The sequence below is a fragment of the Acipenser ruthenus genome, chromosome 4 (assembly GCF_902713425.1).
Source record: "Acipenser ruthenus chromosome 4, fAciRut3.2 maternal haplotype, whole genome shotgun sequence".
Classification (NCBI taxonomy): Eukaryota; Metazoa; Chordata; class Actinopteri; order Acipenseriformes; family Acipenseridae; genus Acipenser; species Acipenser ruthenus.
Genome location: NC_081192.1, coordinates 98342677 through 98364169, shown reverse-complemented (window position 1 = coordinate 98364169; position 21493 = coordinate 98342677). Strand labels below are relative to the sequence as shown.

At 36.4% G+C, this 21493-nt stretch overlaps 2 protein-coding genes across 5 annotated transcripts in view; one reads left to right on the top strand and one right to left on the bottom strand.

The window, feature by feature from the left end:
• The window catches only part of c4h10orf67 (chromosome 4 C10orf67 homolog), a 51416-nt gene extending 34032 nt beyond the window's left edge, over positions 1-17384 (top strand). For 2 of the 4 annotated variants that reach the window (XM_033999172.3, XM_033999170.3), the window contains one exon: positions 3719-4489. In XM_033999172.3, the coding sequence (XP_033855063.1) occupies positions 3719-3816 (98 nt within the window). In that variant the 3' untranslated portion in view covers positions 3817-4489. Of the gene's footprint in view, positions 1-3718; positions 4490-16776; positions 16871-17309 lie in introns of those variants that run through there. The other 2 variants (XM_033999171.3, XM_033999174.3) reach the window with 2 other exon arrangements.
• LOC117399798 (pancreas transcription factor 1 subunit alpha-like) lies at positions 16275-17852 on the bottom strand. Its single transcript, XM_033999175.3, has 2 exons — positions 17012-17852; positions 16275-16842 (listed from the first exon to the last, which is right to left on the bottom strand). Exons 1-2 carry the CDS (start codon positions 17610-17612, stop codon positions 16640-16642), a joined length of 804 nt encoding a protein of 267 aa, XP_033855066.1. The 5' UTR covers positions 17613-17852; the 3' UTR covers positions 16275-16639.
• Positions 17853-21493: the final 3641 nt, after the last annotated feature.

Genomic DNA, 21493 nt, shown 5'->3' with positions numbered 1-21493 from the left:
AGTTGTCTCACCTGCATTCCATCTGAGAGGTTACATAGGGCTCCATTTAATGATCAAAACGGTGGCTGATCTAAACACCGCCACGCCTAAACCCGTAAACCAGCTCAACACAGAGACCTCTTTTTGCTTTCAATTTTATTGTTTTTGGTGATTTTAACAGCATTTGTTTTTAATACTGTGAACAATAGTGTCACTATCTTCCATCCAGTTTAATTCAGCTCTGCTCTATGTGTAAATTCCAATTCCAGTAGTCTTCCTGCAGGTATATCACAGCAGAGGGAAGGGCTGAAGTGATGGCTGGTAGCTCTGTGAATTTCAACTGGGACCATTTTCTAAAAATCTTTTACATTTGTGACATGAGGGTATTTATACAGTACATTTTCATCTACCGGTTTAGAGTAAAAATTATAATTTGACATTTTTTAAGCATCGGCATAAAACCACAACAGCATTTTATTATAATGATTTGAAAAAAATAATTGATTGTGACTTGCGATAATTAACTCTTACGAACTATAACGTAACTGTCGCTAGGAATAATGCTTAAGACATTTTAACCCTGACAATCCCACGTGCTGGATCTTTCTCACAGACTTCTGTTTCTAATCTTTCTCTTCTATTTGGGAGCTATTGACTTTTTGATCATTAGGAACTTGGCTAATGAGCTTAACAGACATGACTCTCAAAGATAACGCTCAAAGCAACAGTGAGTCTTAATGCTCTTTGTCAATATGGAAGCGCTCAAACAAAAATATCTGATGCACAGAAGCTAACACAAATGAATCTGTTAGATTACACTGTTGTTTTTGTTAACACATTAAAACTATCCAATATTCAGAGACAAAGAATCTGTGTTTTGCTCTCAGCTTTTACTTTTCTATTCTTCCTGACTGTTTTTTTTTTCATGTGCACTTTATAAATCTATTTTATTTATATGTGATTAGAAACCATGAATTAAAAATGAAATAATCTTAGTAATGTATCACAGAACTGTCCGAACCTTTGGCTGAAAGAACCGTGCCGATGAGCTTAGAAGACCCACAAAATCCCAAACACAGATTGAATACAATGTTTAACCCTGAACAGGGTTAGTTTAACTAAAGTGAAATTCTGACTAAATGGTAGATATTCTTTTCAAACCCATTAGCCAACTTAAATGATTCACCTGTATATTTAAAAGAGACATATTTTGAGGCTCAGTAAACCATGTATGGTTCAACTTTTTTTGTCTGTCTTGTAAATTATTTGTAATTGACAAAGTCTTAGTTATGATTAGAGAGGCACAGTAACTTACTTCTTGGTGCTTACTACATTGAGATATAATAAACTAGGTATATTACTCTCTAAATCCACATTATAAATGACAGTGTGGTATAGTTAGTGTTTCTGGTTTTAAGTTTTAACCAATCAACTATGCCATCAACACACAAACAAAACAAACCCACACATTTTTCTTAACATTTCTTCCTAATAATCAAGCTTTAAATATCTTTTTTAAAAATCATATGCAGATAGCAGCCAGATGCTGTATAAGCAGTAGGCTATTCATCCTTAGTGCAACTTATAACCTTTAGGCTTTAGGATATCATTTACAAGTCTTCTCCTCACACGACTACACCAAACAGAAAGCGCATTGCACAATGATTTCAGTCTGCACGGCTTTCCAAAAAAAAAAGGACTGGTAGGGCCCCTGATAAACTGTAATAGAGTCTGTCTGTGTTTGTGACAAGCAGTGTGCTGGAGGGTGACAGATTTATGAAGCCCCAGCCACTGTTTTTTAACAGGAGTAGATGGGCTATGGCACTGACCTTAGCAGGCTTCCACAAGCTCCAGGACTAAACCATGGGAATTTGGAGCAGGGATCACAATTGACACAATTTAATTGAAACATTAGAGATAAGGCACCAGCCAGTGTGAGTCACTTGGAAAGAGTCTGCAAACACTGCAGTCAAACTGTGCAGTTATCCTCATTCTGCAGGACAGTGCTCTAAGGTGGTCCTGGCGAATTGTGTAGTTAAATAAAGATGTCTTTGTGTATAATATTTTCTTTTACAAATATAGCTATATTTTGCGTAAGCATAGACTCTAGTGCATTCTTCTGTTAAAGGAAAATCCAAATGGTAATATTAAACAACTAGCCAAACCTATATTAACATACCACGTTATTAATTTAGTTTTTTTTATTTTTATTTTAAAGAGTACTGTTTTGTTTTTCGTTTTGTTTTGTTTTTCGTTTTTCTTTTTTGATTGTTGTTCATACAATTTGGGTCAGTGACATCAAATTGCTCATATTGTTCCCTACATATCCAATTTTTAACCAGGATAGTATTAAAAAAAAACCTTTAAATTAATACATATGTTCTACAAAGTTCTTCCTTGTTTTTATGTGACACTGGCGAATAAACAGCTTTGAATTTGTGTCTATATAGTTTTTTGAATAGCCAGTATTCATTTGCTTTAAAGGTTTATTTTTTAAACCATTTCAAAATGAGTCATGGCAGAAAAAATAGACTGCTGATTGTGTACGACTGAAAGTACAATTGGTCGGTACCAACAAAGTGAAAAGAACAACAACTGTGAAAGCGTATAAGCATAATAAATTGTGTAATTTTGTGATACTGAATACGTCTTGCCCATATGCTGCATTACAAAGACACGTGAATGAAGCATTTACTAAATCAGGCCCACTACATTAAACAGAAAAACAATCTTTATTCATGGTAACTTATCAGTCTCAATTAATCAACCTTAACAATGGAAATTGTGATGTGTTCAAGCAACCTGAAAGCTATAGGTCATCTCCGGGGCAGCATTGTTGTTTCTTTGTGTCTGCTTTAAAACAAACCGTAATTTATTTATTTATTTATTTATTTATTTATTACAAAATGAAGCCAGAGTCACTCTAAATTGTAAGGCGGTACCTCTGGCGCTGTGGATCTTTCCAACAATAAACACAGAATTGCTTCTCAGATGACCAATCCTTCTGTGCTGCTATGTGAATAGTATTGTGCACACCATTCCAATGGTATTGAAAAGGGGTAACCATTGGTTTGATTCGGTTACACGGTTTAGTTAAGTGCCCCCTCCCACTGCCTTGGGGTCTGTGAAAGGTCTGTGACCTGTTTAGAATTGCTAAGGGAAATGTCATGTCGCCCCTCCCAATGGGAGTATCCTTATTCATTTGATGGATATAAAAAATGATTGGGGATGGTTAGATCAGTGGTTTTGAATTGCAATTTATAGCACTTTACAAAAATGCACATTGTTGGAAGAGAAAACATGGAAATGTTTCTTTCTAAATTGCATTACCTGTGAAATGCTATTAGCCTTTTAAGGACAATGCCCTCTCTTGTTATGTTTTGTAGATTTTGGAGAAGTAAATAATTAATTTTCCAAAATGTTTACTTTGTAAAATTATATTGTCAACCAAGGAATACTAATTTTATAGAAGTGTGTGTGTGTGTGTCAGTGTGTGTGTGTGTGTGTGTGTGTGTGTGTGTGTGTGTGTGTGTTTGTTTATGTCAGTGTGTGTGTGTGTGTTTGTTTATGTGTGTGTATTTTATTTTACTATGTATAATGTATTGGAAATAAATCAAACCAACCAGAGATGTAGCTAAAATAAATTATATACCATTCCTTTTTATTAAAGGAGAAAAATAATACATTTTTAATAATAATACCATTTGAAGTGGCATTAAGAACTTCTTTTTGTTTCCAGAATCGCAGATAATATCTGAAGATGAGGAGGAGATGAGAGGAGTTCTTTCTTTTCCGTCCCCAATATCCAGTAAAATGCACACACAAAAAAAAGTTTAAACATTAACGGACAAAAGTAGAAAATGATTGTAAAATCTCTTGAATGATTGGAGAAATAATTAAAAACAGAATATTTCAGCAACAATGACATTTTTTTCTTTTCATTTTTAGCAGACCATTAATTCAAATGAGTCTGTATTTTTATTAGGCTACTGATCTAGATTCCAGTTCAATGTGTTTGGTGCAATGTAAGGCTCATGACATCTAGTTAACCAATTAAGGTCCAGTTATACAAACTCCCTGATCCAATTAACCTGTATAAATGAATAGGGTATTTGTGTTCAAGTGGAACCTTACCAAAAACCATATATAAAAGACACATGTAAAAGATAAATGACTACTTTGTTACAATTGGTAGTAATTGGTAGCTGCTGATTCTGACATTATTGCAAGTTGGTTACAATGCCTCAACAGTAATCATTAATGGATATACTGTATCATTATATAACCCTAGTGTGGATTATAAGTATATTTTTCTAAAACAAATATAATGTTGGTATAACTCAGATGTTGGTCTAATACACTGAAACTAGTGGCAAATATGAGCCCTTCATTAAATGGCAGTTCATATTAATGTCTGGGAATAACTCTGTTGTCTTGAAAGTCATGTTAAAGATTGCTACACCGACTGTCACTGGGTTTGTCTTGAAAATCCTTTAAATAAAAAATAATGAAAATAAAAAATATATACAGTATATTAGTCAATATTTTGTCACAAATTGAACTTGGCATATTTTACATAATTATATGCTCAAAGTAAACATACCTGTAAAGTATTAATTGTATGAGTTAGGTGGATTCATATATTCTATTCCACTTGGGAGGACCATTGCATTTTAGAACTTTGTAGAAACAAATGTGTCATTACTATCGAGCAGTAGTGGTGTCTATAGGTAATGGTTCAGTAATTGGTGTAAAAAGGCAACTGCTACAGCTTGTAACAGAAATCTCACTTTTTTCCTGCAACTTGACCTTTTCACATATTTAAATGCTTGAAAAGAAATAGTTGCAGAGTAATATCTGTGACAACTTCAAGTAAAGTTTTTCTAGCACAGTCTACACTGGATAAGGGTGTTTAGTTCTCCAAATGAAATGCTATGTTCAGCACAAAAGAGAGGAATGGGTGCTTTCCAGATACTTTCAATAGCTGTGTGGGGACACTCACAATGACTGGAGCTCTTTAACTCATCGAGTCTCTGGATTTTCAACCCTGAAATACAAGACCACTGTGCAATGTACAAAAATTATAGTTGCGGTTTTAATACGGCAGATTTTATATTTTAAACTATGCATATTGCAGTATAAGACACTCACTGGTTAGGCTCACTTTATCACCAAGGAGAGCAACAATTTGTATTGACTAACCATCCCAATCCCTAGTTGAGTTGCGATCTCAATCAAAATGATAGGAAAAGTCAATAAGCTGGGGCGGTTCACTACTTTAAGTCCACGATCTTTGTACAATAAGCTCATAATCAATTACCGCGATTAGATCAAATATTAGAATGTTATTTTTTCCCCAACTGTCAGTTATTTCTATTTTGTGATTAGATTGAAGGTTGCTGCTTTAGAACTTCAAAGAGATCCTTGCGCAAACTGCTTCACAGCTGCTGATAATTATTGAGGTATACCATTTGTTTTGCATTCAAGTCCAGTTCTGAATGAGCCACATTCATGCAAAATTCTGCAGTTTGCAAAAGACCGTTGTCATAGAAACTTGTTCCTTCAGGTGTCAGATATATATCATTACCTTCACACTCTGCGGCTGGTTTACTGTAAAGCAGTTTGGCAGTTCTTTTACTTTTTTAAATGTTTGGGAAAAAAACATAAGAAAGGGATTTTTTTCAGCTCTAGAATCTAATTGGATTCATTATTTGTTAGATAAATGGCAATTGCTGGTAAGTTGGATTCCAGCAGAGTTTCATCAGAGAGGGTTCATCAGCGTCAGGGCTGGAATTTCTGCCCATCACCCAAACTTACACAGCCACTAAACAGTATGCATGGCTTTCCTTCTTGATGCCTTCTCTTAACACTTGTCTGTGCCAAGTATGTCAAAGTAAAGAGGATGGCTTTGCTATACTGACTTTTAAATATCCAAATGCAAACCCTTTGCACAACAGCCTGAAAGTGGATAACTATGCAGCAGTCACCAAGTTACTGTTACAAGGTCTTACTTAAAATGTAATATATATATATTATAAGTTTGAGAAAAAGGAAAACTGCTGTGTACCAAAATGATCAATAAGAAAAAAGAAAAAAGAAAAGGATATTTCAGGTACTTAAAAAGGTAGAAAAATTGATTACAAATCAATTATCAGAACGTTTCGGACTACAAGTCCTTCATCGGCTGAATACAAAAAAACAGTGCTCAATATATATATATATATATATATATATATATATATATATATATATATATATATATATATATATATATATATATATATATATATATACAGTCACCTCCAAAATGATTGGCACCCTTGATAAAGATGAGCAAAAAAGACTATATAAAATAAATAATACCAGTACTGAGCTATATTGTAATTTTACAACATGTGGAATATATTTGACTTTATTAATGATTCAATGGAATCAACCAAAATTACACATTTCTCAAATTATAAATTTATTTCCAAAAAAAATGAGGTGTCACAATTATTGGCACCCTTGTTTTCAGTACTTTGTGCACCCTCCCCTTGCAAGGATAACAGCACTGAGTCTTTTTCTATAATGTTTTATGAGATTGGGGAACACATTGGGAGGGATCTTAGACCATTCCTCTATACAGAATCTTTCCAGATCCTTGATATCCTTCGGTCTGCGCTTATGGACTGCCCCCTTCAATTGAAACCACAGGTTTTCAATGGTGTTCAAGTCCGGAGACTGAGATGGCCATTGCAAAATGTTGATTTTGTGGTCAGTTAACCATTTCTTTGTGGATTTTGATGTGTGCTTGGGGTCATTGTCTTGCTGGAAGATCCACTTGCGGCCAAGTTTCAGCCTCCTGGCAGAGGCAACCAGGTTTTTGGCTAAAATGTCCTGGTACCTTAACAAAGGCCCTGGGACCAGTGGAAGCAAAACAGCCCCATAACATCAAAGATCCACCACCATATTTTACTGTAGGTATGAGTTTATTTTCTGCACACGCATCCTTCTTTCGATGCCAAACTCACCACTGGTGTGCGTGGCCAAAGAGCTCTATTTTCGTCTCATCTGACAATAGCACCCGGTTCCAATCGAAGTGCCAATGCCGTTTAGCAAACTCCAGGCGCTTACGTTTGTTGGTTGCTCTCAATAAAGGCTTTTTTCAGGCAACCCTTCCAAACAGCCTGTTGGCCTGGAGGTGGCATCTAATTGTAGATTGGGGGACTTGGTGACCCCAATATGCAACCAAGTTCTGTAATTCTCCAACTGTGGCCCTTGGATTTCTCTTTGCCTCCCGAACCATCTGCCTCACTGTGCGTGGGGTGCAAGATACACTTGCATAATCTACAAGGCAAGTTTACCACTGTTCCAGTGGTTTTGAACTTCTTAATTATTGCCCTAATAGTGGTAAGTGGTATATTTAGTTTTTTAACTATTGTTTTGTACCCATTGCCTGATTTATGAAGGTCAACAACCATTTGTCTCTTTTCATTTGTGATTTCTTTGCCTTTCCCCATGGTGGTGGATGACAAATGGATTTCATATGCGTGTTACCTCATTTTTATACCCCAGTGAAACAGGAAGCCATGGAAGGCCACAATACAGTTCCTTAAGACTGAGATGAACTTAAAGAAGTAGAATGTTAATGCAGATTTCATTTTGTTTGATTTTATTTATAAGAATCTTTAGGGGTGCCAATAATTCTGACACCTATCTTTTTGAGAAAATGTTTTATTACTTGTTAATAAAAAAACATTTTTCTCTGAGCAATTGTATTAGAATAAAAGAATATGGTTTTCCCATATATTTGAGCATAAAATATAGCTCATTACCTGTGTTATTTATTTTATACAGCCTTTTTTGCTCATCTTTACCAAGGGTGCCAATAATTTTGGAGGTGACTCTGTGTGTGTGTATATATATATATATATATATATATGTATATATATATATATATATATATATATATATATATATATATATATATGATAGATAGATAGATAGATAATATATATATACATACTATTCTATACTTTTGTAAAAAGTTTCAAAATAGAACTTGATAATGAGTGTGTGTGTGCGTGTGTGTTCACAAAGCACTTGTGGGGTATCTTTCATACAAATTGCATCTACAAAAGAAGGGAGCAACAAACTAAATGAACACCAAGCATACAGATAAAAATCTTTAGAAATGGAAATAGTAAACTACAGAAAAGGAGAAACGAGTTGGTTTGATGCTGTAGTTTATTAAACAATTATATAAAAGTCAGCTGGCAATTTTATGTTTTATTTTTTTCGAACTTGAAATTCTTGTATACGTATTTCTCTGCTGTGATGAACATGCATTCATAGTTCCACTCGCAGCTGCATTTGTCTTGCAAAAAAAAAAAAAAAATCCCTGCTGAGAAATGCATATAATAGGAAAACAGATCAGCTGGACAGCAGTGTAATTAATGCCAGAAAGAGCTAGCGGCCGGTTTCTTAGTTTGTCTATTGAGGATATTAAAACGAGACCTGGTGAAAAATGACGCATGCTTTTACACTTCAGAAAGCTGGCAACTGGCAAAGCCCTTTTTAACTCCATGGTGCTGAACAAAAGGGGTGGACAGATCTAGCTAGGTTGTAACGAGCTCTGTGTCCCCAAGCACATTACAGGCATCATGGAAACATATTGTATCGAAATAGTTTGGAGGAGAATACCAGGGATGAAAGAGAATGGGTGCTTTGATCAGCTCCCTGGGGTCCTGAGTGAGCACAGACTGACTGCAAGGACTTATTCAACTCTAGCTAGACACACTTACAAGACCATTGAAAGAAATTTGCATATTTGTAATTTATCACATTTTTTGTTAAACATTTTTTTGGAAGGTAAATAAAAGTCGACTGAATAAAAACAAATCAATCATCAAAATAGAAAAAGCTATACAATTCCCCCCCAAGTTTTCTCCTTCTTAAGGGAAAAAAAGAAATACGTTTATCAAAACTTTCTGAAAGTTAGAAAAGGATGTGGAATAAATTTTAATTTTCATTAGTTGCCGTACTTTTGAAGTACGGTAGGCTACATACAAAGGTTTGACTGAAATATTATTCACATAGAAACCGTTTTTTATCATTGAGAAAATCATTAGGACAGTGCGAGTGAAGACTCGCGTGATGGGGAACTCACTTTGGTATGTTTGGTCTCAACAGCTCTTACTGAGTTGTCCAATCTTATTTGCAAAACTTGCTAACTCAAGTGGACTTAATAGCTAAGTCCGTACAACGGATAGAGATAACTGTAAGGTACATCAAAATAAAGTTATAAGACTTGTGTTTTCTTTTTAAATGGGAAATTTAACTTGACCTTGAAGGTGTACCTGGTCTCCACGTAATGTATCAAATCAGCAGTGATGACAGTGATGCATTTCAAAGTATGAGAAGAGTGATATGTAAAGCTGTGAATCCAATGAATACGTCTGCAGAGGACAAACAAAACCACAGGGCTGTATGTGTGGATTAAGAACTGAGCCTGTAAATCAACACTGCAATATTTCATAGGGGCATGGAAAAGCTGGAAACAATGCGTCTCGTATTAAACGCGATATTCTTTTGCTTTGATGCTGAACAAAAGTCTTAGCAAGACGTCTTTATGGCTAATTCAGTGAAAGGCGCGTCTCTGGTTCCCCTACAGAAAGGGCAGTGTCGTTGTGTTTGGTCCACCAAGGGGGTGTTTTCACAGCAAAGACGGAGCCAGCTGTCTCTGTCATACTCTTGCTATTGGGAGGGGGGCACATACTGTTCATGGTTGTTAGGGACATTCTACACCTGCAAAATATACTGATTTCCGACACTTAAACTTTTTTTTAGAACTCTCTGGCAACACAGTAACACCACTGGCTAAAAGCTCTGAAACGGAGGAAGTTGGGCATACACGAGCTTCACAATTTATTGTGAAGAGGCTCGCTTCAAAGGGGTTTCAAGTACGTTAAGAACTTTGGGAGGGGAAAAAAACTGCCAAATAATTGCATTAAGTGTAATACCTTTTTGTTGTTAGCTGAAGCACCTCTTGTTCTCTTGTTTTTGCCATAAATTTGAATTATGCGCGCAGCGAGACAAACGGTAGTAGCACACTGCTTAATCTATGAAGTACCCTCTTACTGTATTATGATTTTTTGAACAGCACAAAATGTCAAACAGTTACAGAAAAAAAGCATCAAAAGCATTTCTTAGTACCAAAATGATATGGAAACTTGGACTTCCATTATATCCACTGTCACCAACAATGCATATCAAAATTAAACCAAAGACAGTCCAGGTAGGATAATGTTATTTTAAAAGGATTCCGTTTATTGTTGTACCAATAGTAAATTTAGACTATTATTCATGAAAAACGAAGGACGTTTCCAGAAAACACAACACTAATATACACGTGCAATAAATATTTTCACTTTTCATATGTTAATGAAAACGTTAAATATATTTTAAAAATATGAATATAAAATGCATAATGCAGTTTTGTGGCCAAGTGTATTATGTTTAACATGATCAATAAAGCGATACTCTTAAAAACAGGTACCCTATTTAATATATGAACGTATCTTACTAAATTAAATTACTAAAATATTAGAATTACATTTCATATTTTTAATCATAATGAGTAGGCTATACATAGGCCATAAGTGATTTATTAGTCATTATTATAACTGAGGTTTAAAACTTACCTGGTAATCGCAGGAGATTGCCCCTTATCGAGAACAAAACAACGTTAGTCATGTTTGCTATTATAAAAAGAAAAGAAAAAAAAAAGTTTGTCGGTAAAGAGTATCAGCTGCAAACACGGCAGCTAAACTTTCTGAACTAAACATGGTTCCACAGTTAGGCTATATTTGTCAACATGTTGCGCACTCGCGGCGTAAAGCTGGAATGAATCGGTTATAATGGATATATTGCCTGCTTATTTACTGTTGCAGTCTCAGGCGATACTGCAATAGTAGCCTACTGGCTTCACAGTAAAAGAAGGGTTAAATTCTACTTTCCCCAGCTTTGCCAAGTTACCCAGGGAAGGGGCCCTCGTGGGAAAGCACAACCTGCATCTCGGCTTTGTAAATATTTAAAAAGTAGAAACAAAGCTAAACATCTTGTTTATGGCTATTTTAGGACCGATAACGGTTGGATAGGTCCCAAATGAACAACGCGTTTTTGTGGGTATTTTTGTGGATAGATCTTGCATTAGCGCAGCTAGTCATAGTCCTCTTTATCGACTCAGGCGCACCAGTTTAGCCTCTCCTATATGCTTTTCTAGTCATCCATGGGCAGTTCCATGCGCCACGGGCACATACTTGGAGATATCTGTTTCGCTTGCTTTGATAACGTTAACCTAACATCTATAGCGAATTAACTGTACCCTATACGGTTAAAAAGAACATGCCTGTTATGCTGAGCTTATTCCGTTGCATTTGTTATGCTCCATTGAGCAATGGTAGTTAAAAGAAAATCTTACACGCATGCGCGCCTTTGTGCACTTGTTACTGGGATGGAAAGTTTTGAAAAGTTTAATAACTTTGGATCTAAATGCTCTGAGGCATCAGGGCCATCTCCGATTCAACCGGCTGGTGGCTTAGCACCGTATGGTTCATGAATAAAGCCTTTAAAGCTATAAAAAGGTAAAATGTGGGCTTTTAAAGGTTGGAAAGGGTCCTTTATTTGATTCAGATGGAGTGCTTGCGCACAAACCCAAGCGCGCTTTGGCATTGACTCTCCCTTTCTTTAGGAAGCATAGCGGCCACCACATAGCGTGTTTCAATAAAGCATAAGCTTTTCATCCCTCGGCTTTGTTCTGAATGAAAGTAATGCTGTGAATTAAAGAAATGACAATATTTTCTATTAGCTTTAAGGTCCAAGAGAAGAGCCCTTGAGCTTGGCAAAAATCAGGCAAATCATTCATCGTGCCACCCTGCACCTGTGGTCTTGGCATTCAACGTATACAAACCTTTTCCTATTAACCTTAATTATTCAAAAGCCACACAATGGTTGAAATAGAGCAGGTTGAAGTCTGTTTATTGGTCGTAAATGTTTTTCTGAAGATCTCCTGAAGCTCTTTGTTTGCTCGTGTTTGAGTCTGCACTCTTTCTTTCAGACGAGAGTAGCCTTGGACTTTTCCATTTTCAATCGTAGCATCTGCTTAATCGTACGGATCAAAATATGGAGACACAAAACATATGTAATGGTTGATTTGTTAAATCCTGGTAATGAGTTATTAACAAGGGAAAACAATGGAGCAGGATGGTGAGAGCCTTATGGTAACAGAGTCACTTCATGTAACGCCTGACGTTTCTCTTCTTGATAAATGGAACTAAGGTCTGAACGCCAGGTGATAGCAAGAAAATCAATGGCTTTAGGGGCCAGCACCGAGACTTGTTTTTCTATGTGAAAAATTAGAGGGCATAAATTTAATTGGCTGATCAGGGTAAAGCAGTGGGCTTGAGTCTAATTGCCAGTAGATTTAGCCAGGGAGACAAAACAAGATTTTGGACTGTTTGTTGGCTCGGGCTAGAGCTTTCAGCACAAGTGTATCATTGAGAATGTGTTTTATTATAACAAATGTCATGCTTTACAGTTCCCATATTGTATAAAGACAATGGTTAATGGCACATTAAAGACAAGCAAACCATGCCAACACGTCTTGGAGACATTGTATGGGCCTCTCTCTTTGCTTGTTTTAGACAGCTGCAGTCCAGGACCCAGAAGCACAAAAAGAACACGTTTGAAATACCAGGTGCATCCTAGAGAACCAAGACAGGGATTGATATGTTACAGCCTAGGACATGAACCTAGCAATAAAGATATCATTTTGATTGTTAGCAGCTTCCACGCCATGTAAAATAAGAGGCGCCGGAGCAGCCTGTTTACTGGCAGAAGCTTTCCCTCCCTGGGTTTCCCCGTAAGCCAGAAATGTCCCTCAGCCAAATCCGAACACCTGTTGGCCAGACCTCACATCCCGTCGTGGGAATCGTTTCCTGAGAATGATTCCAGATATGTAAAATGTGTTGTGGAATTATTGTTCAGGCCATTTCCACAAGCTGTAGAATGCTTGGTTAGAGCGGATTTACCCACGAGGTTTACCAGGGGAGAGTCAACTGGTGTTTGTTCAACCTCGCAGCTGGCACTCGATGCCACAGAAAAGCTACATTAATTAGAATGTGATGAGTTCGTGGCTTTAGGAAGTGTCACAGCCGATATTATAGTGTGATAATCCCAATATTGGCAGATTTAAAGCTTTGGGAATCAAGACGGGCAAGCGTCCCATTGCCAATGGTAAAGGTCTTAATGCGCACTGCCTTTTGTAGTGCAAATACATGTTTTCAGATGCTTTCGGTTTTTATTTTGATGGTTTTTTTTTCACACAGTATATATCTTTTTATTGTATTGGTATTGGGTATGGTATTCTTTTTGGAATTACTTGCCATGATTATTGCTATGTATTACTATTGTTATTATTGTAATTACTATTCGTCACATTGTACGTGGGATACCCGTTAGTAATTAATACACATTTTTAGTTTAATCCGTTTGCATGTATTTAATTAATTATTTTGAAAATAAAACATGAACAATTGTGACCTATAGGAGCAGCCTGTTGTAAATTATAATTACGAAATATAAAATAAAAAATAGAAACGTAATATTTTACAAAGATACGTGCGTGGTGTGGACAGGTGTACGTGTAAATAAAAAATGCAATGTTTTAATTAAAAATGAAATACTTCTGTTTTACAGAAAACACGCTTCATACGTGTAATTTGCTTATATGATTACCAGTGTGCATGATTTGTGCTCAACAATTACAGCTGATTTCATACTGAACTGAAATGGTGGCTGGCTTGTATTATTTTGACAAATAACATGTACAATGTTGTATATAAAGTACAATAATTGAACAACATGGTTTGACACTGTGCTGTTAAAGAAACTTTTTAGTAGACTTGTTTCTATTTTTGCCCCAGTAAGAGCTGAATGTTTCTCATGGAAGAAGGCACGCTGATTTTAACGTGCTGAATAGTTGTCATTCATAGCTGCCCACACGCTGGTCCTTACAATGCCAAGCAACACATAAGTACTGACCAACACAAGCTCGGTTTGCATGCCAAAGCTTCCAATTCAATATGCAACAGGTATCCCAGCGCCGCTTTCTTTATTTTCAAACTAAGCACTAGCAAGGTGCATTCACGCATGTTTTGGTTAGTTTAAGATTCTCCAAAAAATCTTGGCCACAATTGGCTTTGCATGTTTAATAGAGTAAGCAAACAAATACATCCTTTCAAACTTTGAAGTATTCGCCTAAAAGAACTTGCCAAACTAACGCAGGAGAGTGACAAGATAGAGACCCTGGCGTGTCACTTTGGAAGCCTAACTCTTCCGCTTGATCGACACCATACTAAGGATGTCTTGGAGTATTGTGCTAACAAAAACATCGCTTCTCAATAGCAATAGGTGCCAATAAACAATGATTGCAGTGTTGTTTTATTGTGCTGTGCCACTTTACCAAATCCAATTGAAATGTAGCCCCCACAAAGCAGGAGTCGGTACAAGACTTTCAGTCTCATTATTAAGTTAAAGTCTGACTTTCTAACATTTGACTTTATAATGAGTGTAATGAAATTACATGCTTTATTGTATCACTTCACAAACGCGAATTTCGGTGTTGTTAATGAGGCTCTAATGCATTGCAAAATCAAATTATTTAATACATTAAGACCATTTACCATTTCTGTTCAAGTTACTAACAGGGATTGTTGACAGCGCCATGCATAAAAGCTACCATGTGTGCCCAGAAAAGTTACAAAAATCTGATTTGTTTGTTTGTTTTGATCAGCATAAATCATATATAACATATATATATATATATATATATATATATATATATATATATATATATATATATATATCATATATATATTAAGTTATATATAATTTATGCTGAAGTTATATTTAATTATTAAAATTAAATAAATATATTTAAAAAAATACAAATAATATATGAATCATTACTGTAATATAGTAAAATCGAAAACAAAACAATATAATAATATTGTTCAGCCCATATAACCAACGGCTGTCCATTAAGTAAGCAAAACAAAACTCATTATTGTACCTTCAGCTTGGAGTTCTAGTTCCCATGCGCGGTTGCTTTCCCATATCTGCTATATGGGGTACTTGTGAAGTGCATGTCTAGGCATGGGCATATACCTAGCCTGGGGCTAAGCAGGCTGACGTAGGAAACAGAAAGGGGAGCGGCAAGACTAAAGCTGCTACCACGGGAAAATTTCTTCTTGCAGCACCTGCAGAATATACAGACCAGCCATTCTAGTAGCAACTAGAAACTAGGTTTTGTCATGCTTCTTTTATCAATTTAGTGGCCTGTTATAATTTTAAACAAAAATGGCTGGTCTTAGAATCAGGTGGTTGAATGATGTACAAAGTAATCAGGCTTTGTCAAAAAAAAAAAAAAAAAAAAAAAAAAAAAGACGCACGTTTCTTGTCTTCAACTAGTCCATCCTGTAAAATATTACTGGTATGCTTTTTACTTTTATTTTATTAAAAAAAAATAATATGCACACACAGCAACAATAAATAAAGGAACCATTGTACTTAACGAACGTGTTGTGGGCACAAGTGTATATTTCTGTATGCAGTCTTTAAAATGATCAACTTTAGAAACTATGGGCTATAAAAATGTACTCTAAAAATCTTAAAATAACAAAGTTTGCAAACATTTGCGTTAATGGGACCGTATCCTTGTTTGCCCCTTCTATTATTATAGCTGTCCATAAAAAAACAATGGAATTAGTTGTATAAAAGTAAGGCGGTGAATGCAGGAAGCTAATTTCATATGCATTTTATTTCCAATGCACTTCTGAGATAAGTGTTCGATACCAGGGGCAGTTTGTTGCTTTTGATATGCAAATAGACTTTGTAAATCTGAAGAAATACATACAAAGCTGTTCTTTAACATAATTGATAAGGAGTGTTTAAAAGGCTGGAAACCATTTCTTCCACATTACAAGTTACTACCAATCTAATTTATAGACATTTTGTCCGAGTTAAACTTTTATTTTATCAGGAGGGTGTAACAATGTATCTTAAATGTGATATGAGATATTAACTAGGGATGTAGCACCAGCTAGTTACATAAAAACGAATAAACAAGTCATGTAGTGTAAGTAAAAGGAATAAAAGGGACATCATTTCAGTGGCTTCAAATCTGTCATTTGATTTTATAAAAAAATAATTATTTATAACATAACCGCCAATTCAATCAAAGAGACATTAAATAGAGTTCTCGTGTTTTATTTTCAAAAATACACGAAATTCATATATTATAATAAATTAATTCACAATATTTAGAGTGCTTTCTAATATATATATATTTATATTTAACATGTTCACAAATTCTCTTTTTAGATTAAATTAGGTAATCATATATTAGGTTCAAATAAATAATACAGAATTAAATACAAAGACTTTCAGACCTGGTGATTCTAGTTCATTAATTCTATTTCATAAATACAATAAATAAGTTGATTGCCATTAATAACATAGATTGGATAGCTGAATTTACAATATATGTATATATTTTACATTTCACATTCAGTATGTACAACGTCATTTTAAAAAGTCCAAGTGAGTATGAGAGTTCTTATGATATGAAATCAAAAGGGGGCTCATTCTCGATGTTGTTTAAAGATGTCTTGGTATTTAACTTTCGGGGGTCTTCAGGGGTCCACACTTTTGCTGTTCTAATGATGTTTTGTTCTTTCAACTGTTTCTCATCAGTCCAGGAGAGAGAGTGTCCTGCAAGAGGAGGAAGCCCATAGTCGGGATCACTTGGAGATGGTGATCCTGAAAAGGAGAAAACAATAATAAAAAGGTTAATAATCACATACGTTTATATGGTTTGCAGAACAAAAGTTCCATTACAAAATGTACGTTAAATGGCCAATAATGTAATACAACCACAGTTAATTTTACAACCGTAACCTTTCTCTTATATATCATTAAATCAGCTTACTTGTTCCTCTGTTGCAGATAATAACTTTCTTAATTTGATTAGAAGTGTCGCTGTTAGGGTTTCTTATAGGCATGTCGGACTGCACCAGTTCTGCGAGGAAGTTAATGTAGCCTATGGCGAGACGCAGAGTGTCAACTTTAGAGAGTCTCTTCTCGTAAGGCAGTGTAGGGATATGAGACCGGAGTCCCTCAAATGCATCGTTTATAGACTGCATTCTCCGACGCTCTCTGACATTGGCAGCATGCCTCAAATGTTGCATGTCGGCTTCTGATCTCATCCGCCTTCGCCTTTTCATCAGCGGGCCCTCTCCTTTGAGCTGGGGGGATACTTCTGAAGTGCTGTCAGCGCAGCCGAAGGAGAAGGTGGACGAGGAGGACGAGAAAGAAAAGTTGCCAGCATCGCAGTACTCCCCATCGTGCACTATTCTGCTGTCCTTGTAGTATTCTTGAATCTGAGTTGTAAGAAAGTCAACGTCCTCGTCCAGAAACTCGTCTGTGTCCAAGTGATCTCTGGAGGACTGATCGGTGAAGAAATCCTCCTCGTCAAAATAAGGGGAGGAGAAGGAGTCCAACCCCGTCAACTCATCTAACACTGTGTCCATTTTTTTTAACCTGATGTCCTGTTGCCCAGTAACAGCAGTTGCCTGCTCCTTGCACTGTCTCTGGGTGCTTAAGAGTTGCTTCAGCGGAAGGCTGGCACGCGAGGACTCTTATAACTACATCCACAGTCGCGTGCCATTAACTAGAAGCGCCAGCCAATCACAACGCAGAGTTCCTCCTGCGCGAGAGCAAATGGATTATACACCTAGAGATAACACGCATTCCATCCAGCGAGATAAATGAAAAGGGGCAGGAACAGCATAGCCAATACACGGTTAACGCAGTTCATTTCTAAAAGTGTTATTTCTATGCGCAATCTCACGAAGCGGGTTTTAAATGCACCAGTTCAAAACGCGTGAACCGAAACACAAAACGAATAGCATAAAGTATGACTACATTGTGGCCCACAATAGGTTAACCTAAATTATTCTACTCTTAGTTTCTTATTTGTAACAAGTGTTCACGTGTGTTGTTATTCCTTTTGGGGACCCCTTCCTTCCAAGCAAGCCTCAATATATTCACATCATAGTAAAACAAAGTAAATAACATAATGTAACCAAGGTCCTGCAGTTTCTTTAGCATCGGCTGTTGAAAATGATCATCTACACAATCATTTACCTGGTTAAAGGATCCAGTGGCTGATTGTTGTCGGGAAGGACTTGGCTCGGACAGTCAGATAGAAGTATTGCGTCCCAGCCAGCGAATCCAAGTATGCGCGCCACCAAGCCATGCACATTACCACAGCGTTTACTTTATATAAATACATTGGGATTGTGAAAAAGAAGCTCATCAAAATAAGTATTTGCTGTACTCGTTTTAGATAACTGCAATTGCTGTCTTTCTTTCTTTCTTTCTTTCTTTTGTTTCTTGGGAGCGTGGGCAGGCGATTGAGACACATTGGAAACGAGTGTTTGTCACTTGCAACCCGATACAATGCAATGGTCTTTCAAATAGGTTGACCAATTTAAATGCTGTAGTAGTGGATGTAAACCATTCAGCAAACAGGAAACGTGCTCGTCACCTGTTGTATGAAAGCTCTTAGAAACACTGCACACGTTGTGTTAAAATAGAGAAGAGTGCTACTCATCAATCACAGAGGTAGTACGGCGCTGGTCTGTGCGATTGTCCTCTTCTGCAGTGGACACATGCCCGTTCACGCAGCATTCAACACAGAATGGGAAGCCATTTTACTACAATGCTGGGGCGTGCTTGGCCTTTCAATAGAAACTACTTTCTATCACCGCAAACAAACCTTGAAAAGAACACATTATGGAAGCACTACAAAACCTGTTGAGACTGGACACAACACCAAAGGTCCACCAGAGAGTTCACTTGATCGAGGGTCTCCAAATAGTAGGTTCTTCACACGTTCCTTTCTATTAAGCCAGAATGGACTCATTAAAGTTGCAGTTAAAAATAAGAAATCGGCTACTCGATTGAATAGAATTTTGTGAAAACAGAATTCACTCAGTCATAGTTAATGAGGGTGCTTGTGGAAGTTAACATACATTTGATAAACGTAATTATTTGCTGATAACCAGTAGTCTGTATTTTGATCGGTTGTGTTTCACTATATGAAGCCTCATTCTACCAGTCAGAGAAATTCTATCATTTAACGCAATTATTCAATTGACTTCAGAATACACTGCAGCTACAATGGAATTCCTATTTAAGTAATCGACCTTCCCATACTAATTTCATTTATGTATTGTTTCAATATTCTAAACATTTCAACACAGCACTGAGAAAAAAAAGTTTCCTTTCACATATTTGATATTTTTACGCACATTTAAACAAAGCACGTGTATCTTATGTGCCCGTACCAAAATCCCTCATGTCAGGACCATCACAGCCAGTGGCGTCAACAAAACTTACAGTCTTCTTTACGATTTTAGTAGGTGTCTAAGTATAATCTAAACTGCACAGTTTGTGAGAAACAGGTCGTGGATTTTGGAACGGCACAAAGAGTTTAACAGTTGCACTTTATGATGTAATCATATATCAGGTGGGTTTTAATGACACCTGCTATTTATGGGAACATGTATTCTGGGCAGCGGGGTTTGAAAACTGTTATTTAACCTGTATGTAATCGAAAGAACAAAATCAATGTAGTTAACAGGCCAATAATACTCTAATAAAAATAATACAATATATGCGCTGAACCTTGAGAATTTATGAGGAAACATTAAAATTCCTCTTTAATTGTTAACTGGTGAGGTGAGCAAAATTGGAGGTTTAAGCCCCTCTTTATTATTCTTTTGATTACATTTATTAACGACTATGGAATCCAGTAAAAAGAAAACACCAGCTAAAAGGCAAGTGGTTATTTACTGCAGTGTGTATGGTTTTATTATGAAGGTGCTGGTCTCAGAATAAAAGAGCGCTTGCCCTCACAGTATGGTCGCCAAAGAGGCCGCCTGTCAGACACCTCAATACAAATTATTCTGGTACCTGAGCTCTTTACTGGTTGTGAACTATAAAAACTCTTTTTAACATGCATTCATGTCAAAACGGTGGGGGTCACTTTGTTCAAATTTCCTGTAAGTGTCTCGGCTGTGGGTGCCGCTGCAAGCTGGACTGCGGCGGACAATCCGTGGGAATCCCAACACTTGCGCTCCTTGCAGTCAGTGAAATACTCAGCGAGAACATTATAAATGAGTAGTGCTCGCTTTGCAGCTTGTGAGACGAAAATGCCAAGTGCCGTCTTGGTGGAGAGACGTTAAGGATGTTTATGAAAACTAAGCGTCTACAAACAACTCCATATTTTTTCCATAATTATCCCTGATAGGCCTATTGATGCCGCAGTGATGCCAAACTGGTAATATATATATATATAGAGAGAGAGAGAGAGAGAGAGAGAGAGAGAGAGAGAGAGAGAGAGAGAGAGAGAGAGAGAGAGAGAGAGAGAGAAAGGGAGAGAGAGAGAGAGATAGATAGATAGATAGATAGATAGATATAGGTAGGTAGGTATCCTAAGCATAGCCCCAACCTTAACTTTCTTTTCAGTTAATTCTGGGAAACTAATTCCCAAATTCCAAAAAAAACAACAACAAGGTATGTCTGATTGATAGTGGTGTTAACCAGTGAGGCTTGCCTGCGTTTTTACAGCAGGGTATACCCTTTCACTGCACATGGGGCTGCGCTAAAAACAGACAAGTGTACAATGGTCTGATCTGATTGCGTTTAATCGCATTAAATATCAAATGAATGTGTCTTGTCGGATTACTGTCGCTAGAACCTTGGCAGAGTGAGGATTATTGACTAATACGATACGGTTTACTAATACGATATTATTAAAGCGCCACAACACAGAGATGTGTTTCTTTCTTGTTTTGTTTTTATGACACAGCGGAGGCATTTTTCTGCAGGGGTGACGTATTTACTCCTTTATTATCACTAAATGAAAGAGAAATACGATGGGGAAGTGACCGAATATAGTAACATAAAACTATTTAAAAGCACATCAATATGTATCAACTGCACCAACAGTGTCGTTATAGTTTTATGTTGGAACAGATAATAAACATTATTATTATTATTATTATTATTATTATTATTATTATTATTATTTTAAGCTATTTAGACGTCCCAAAACCATACGTGTTACCAAAATAAACAACGCCAACTCTTAAACATGTATTTCTTTAAAATTCAGTAAAATGCAATAGTGTACAAATAACCTATTTTTACAGTATGTCTGTAAATTTACAGGACAAAAATATAGTAAACAGCCTCACTGACAGAAATGTACCAACATCTAATATTTATATCTAATGTTGTAGTTCTTTGTATAGATGTGTAGCATACTGTATATGCTACAAGGGGTACTTTTAGATTTGTGGTTTATGGACAATGTCCTTCATTATTGAGCCGTGCAGTTCAG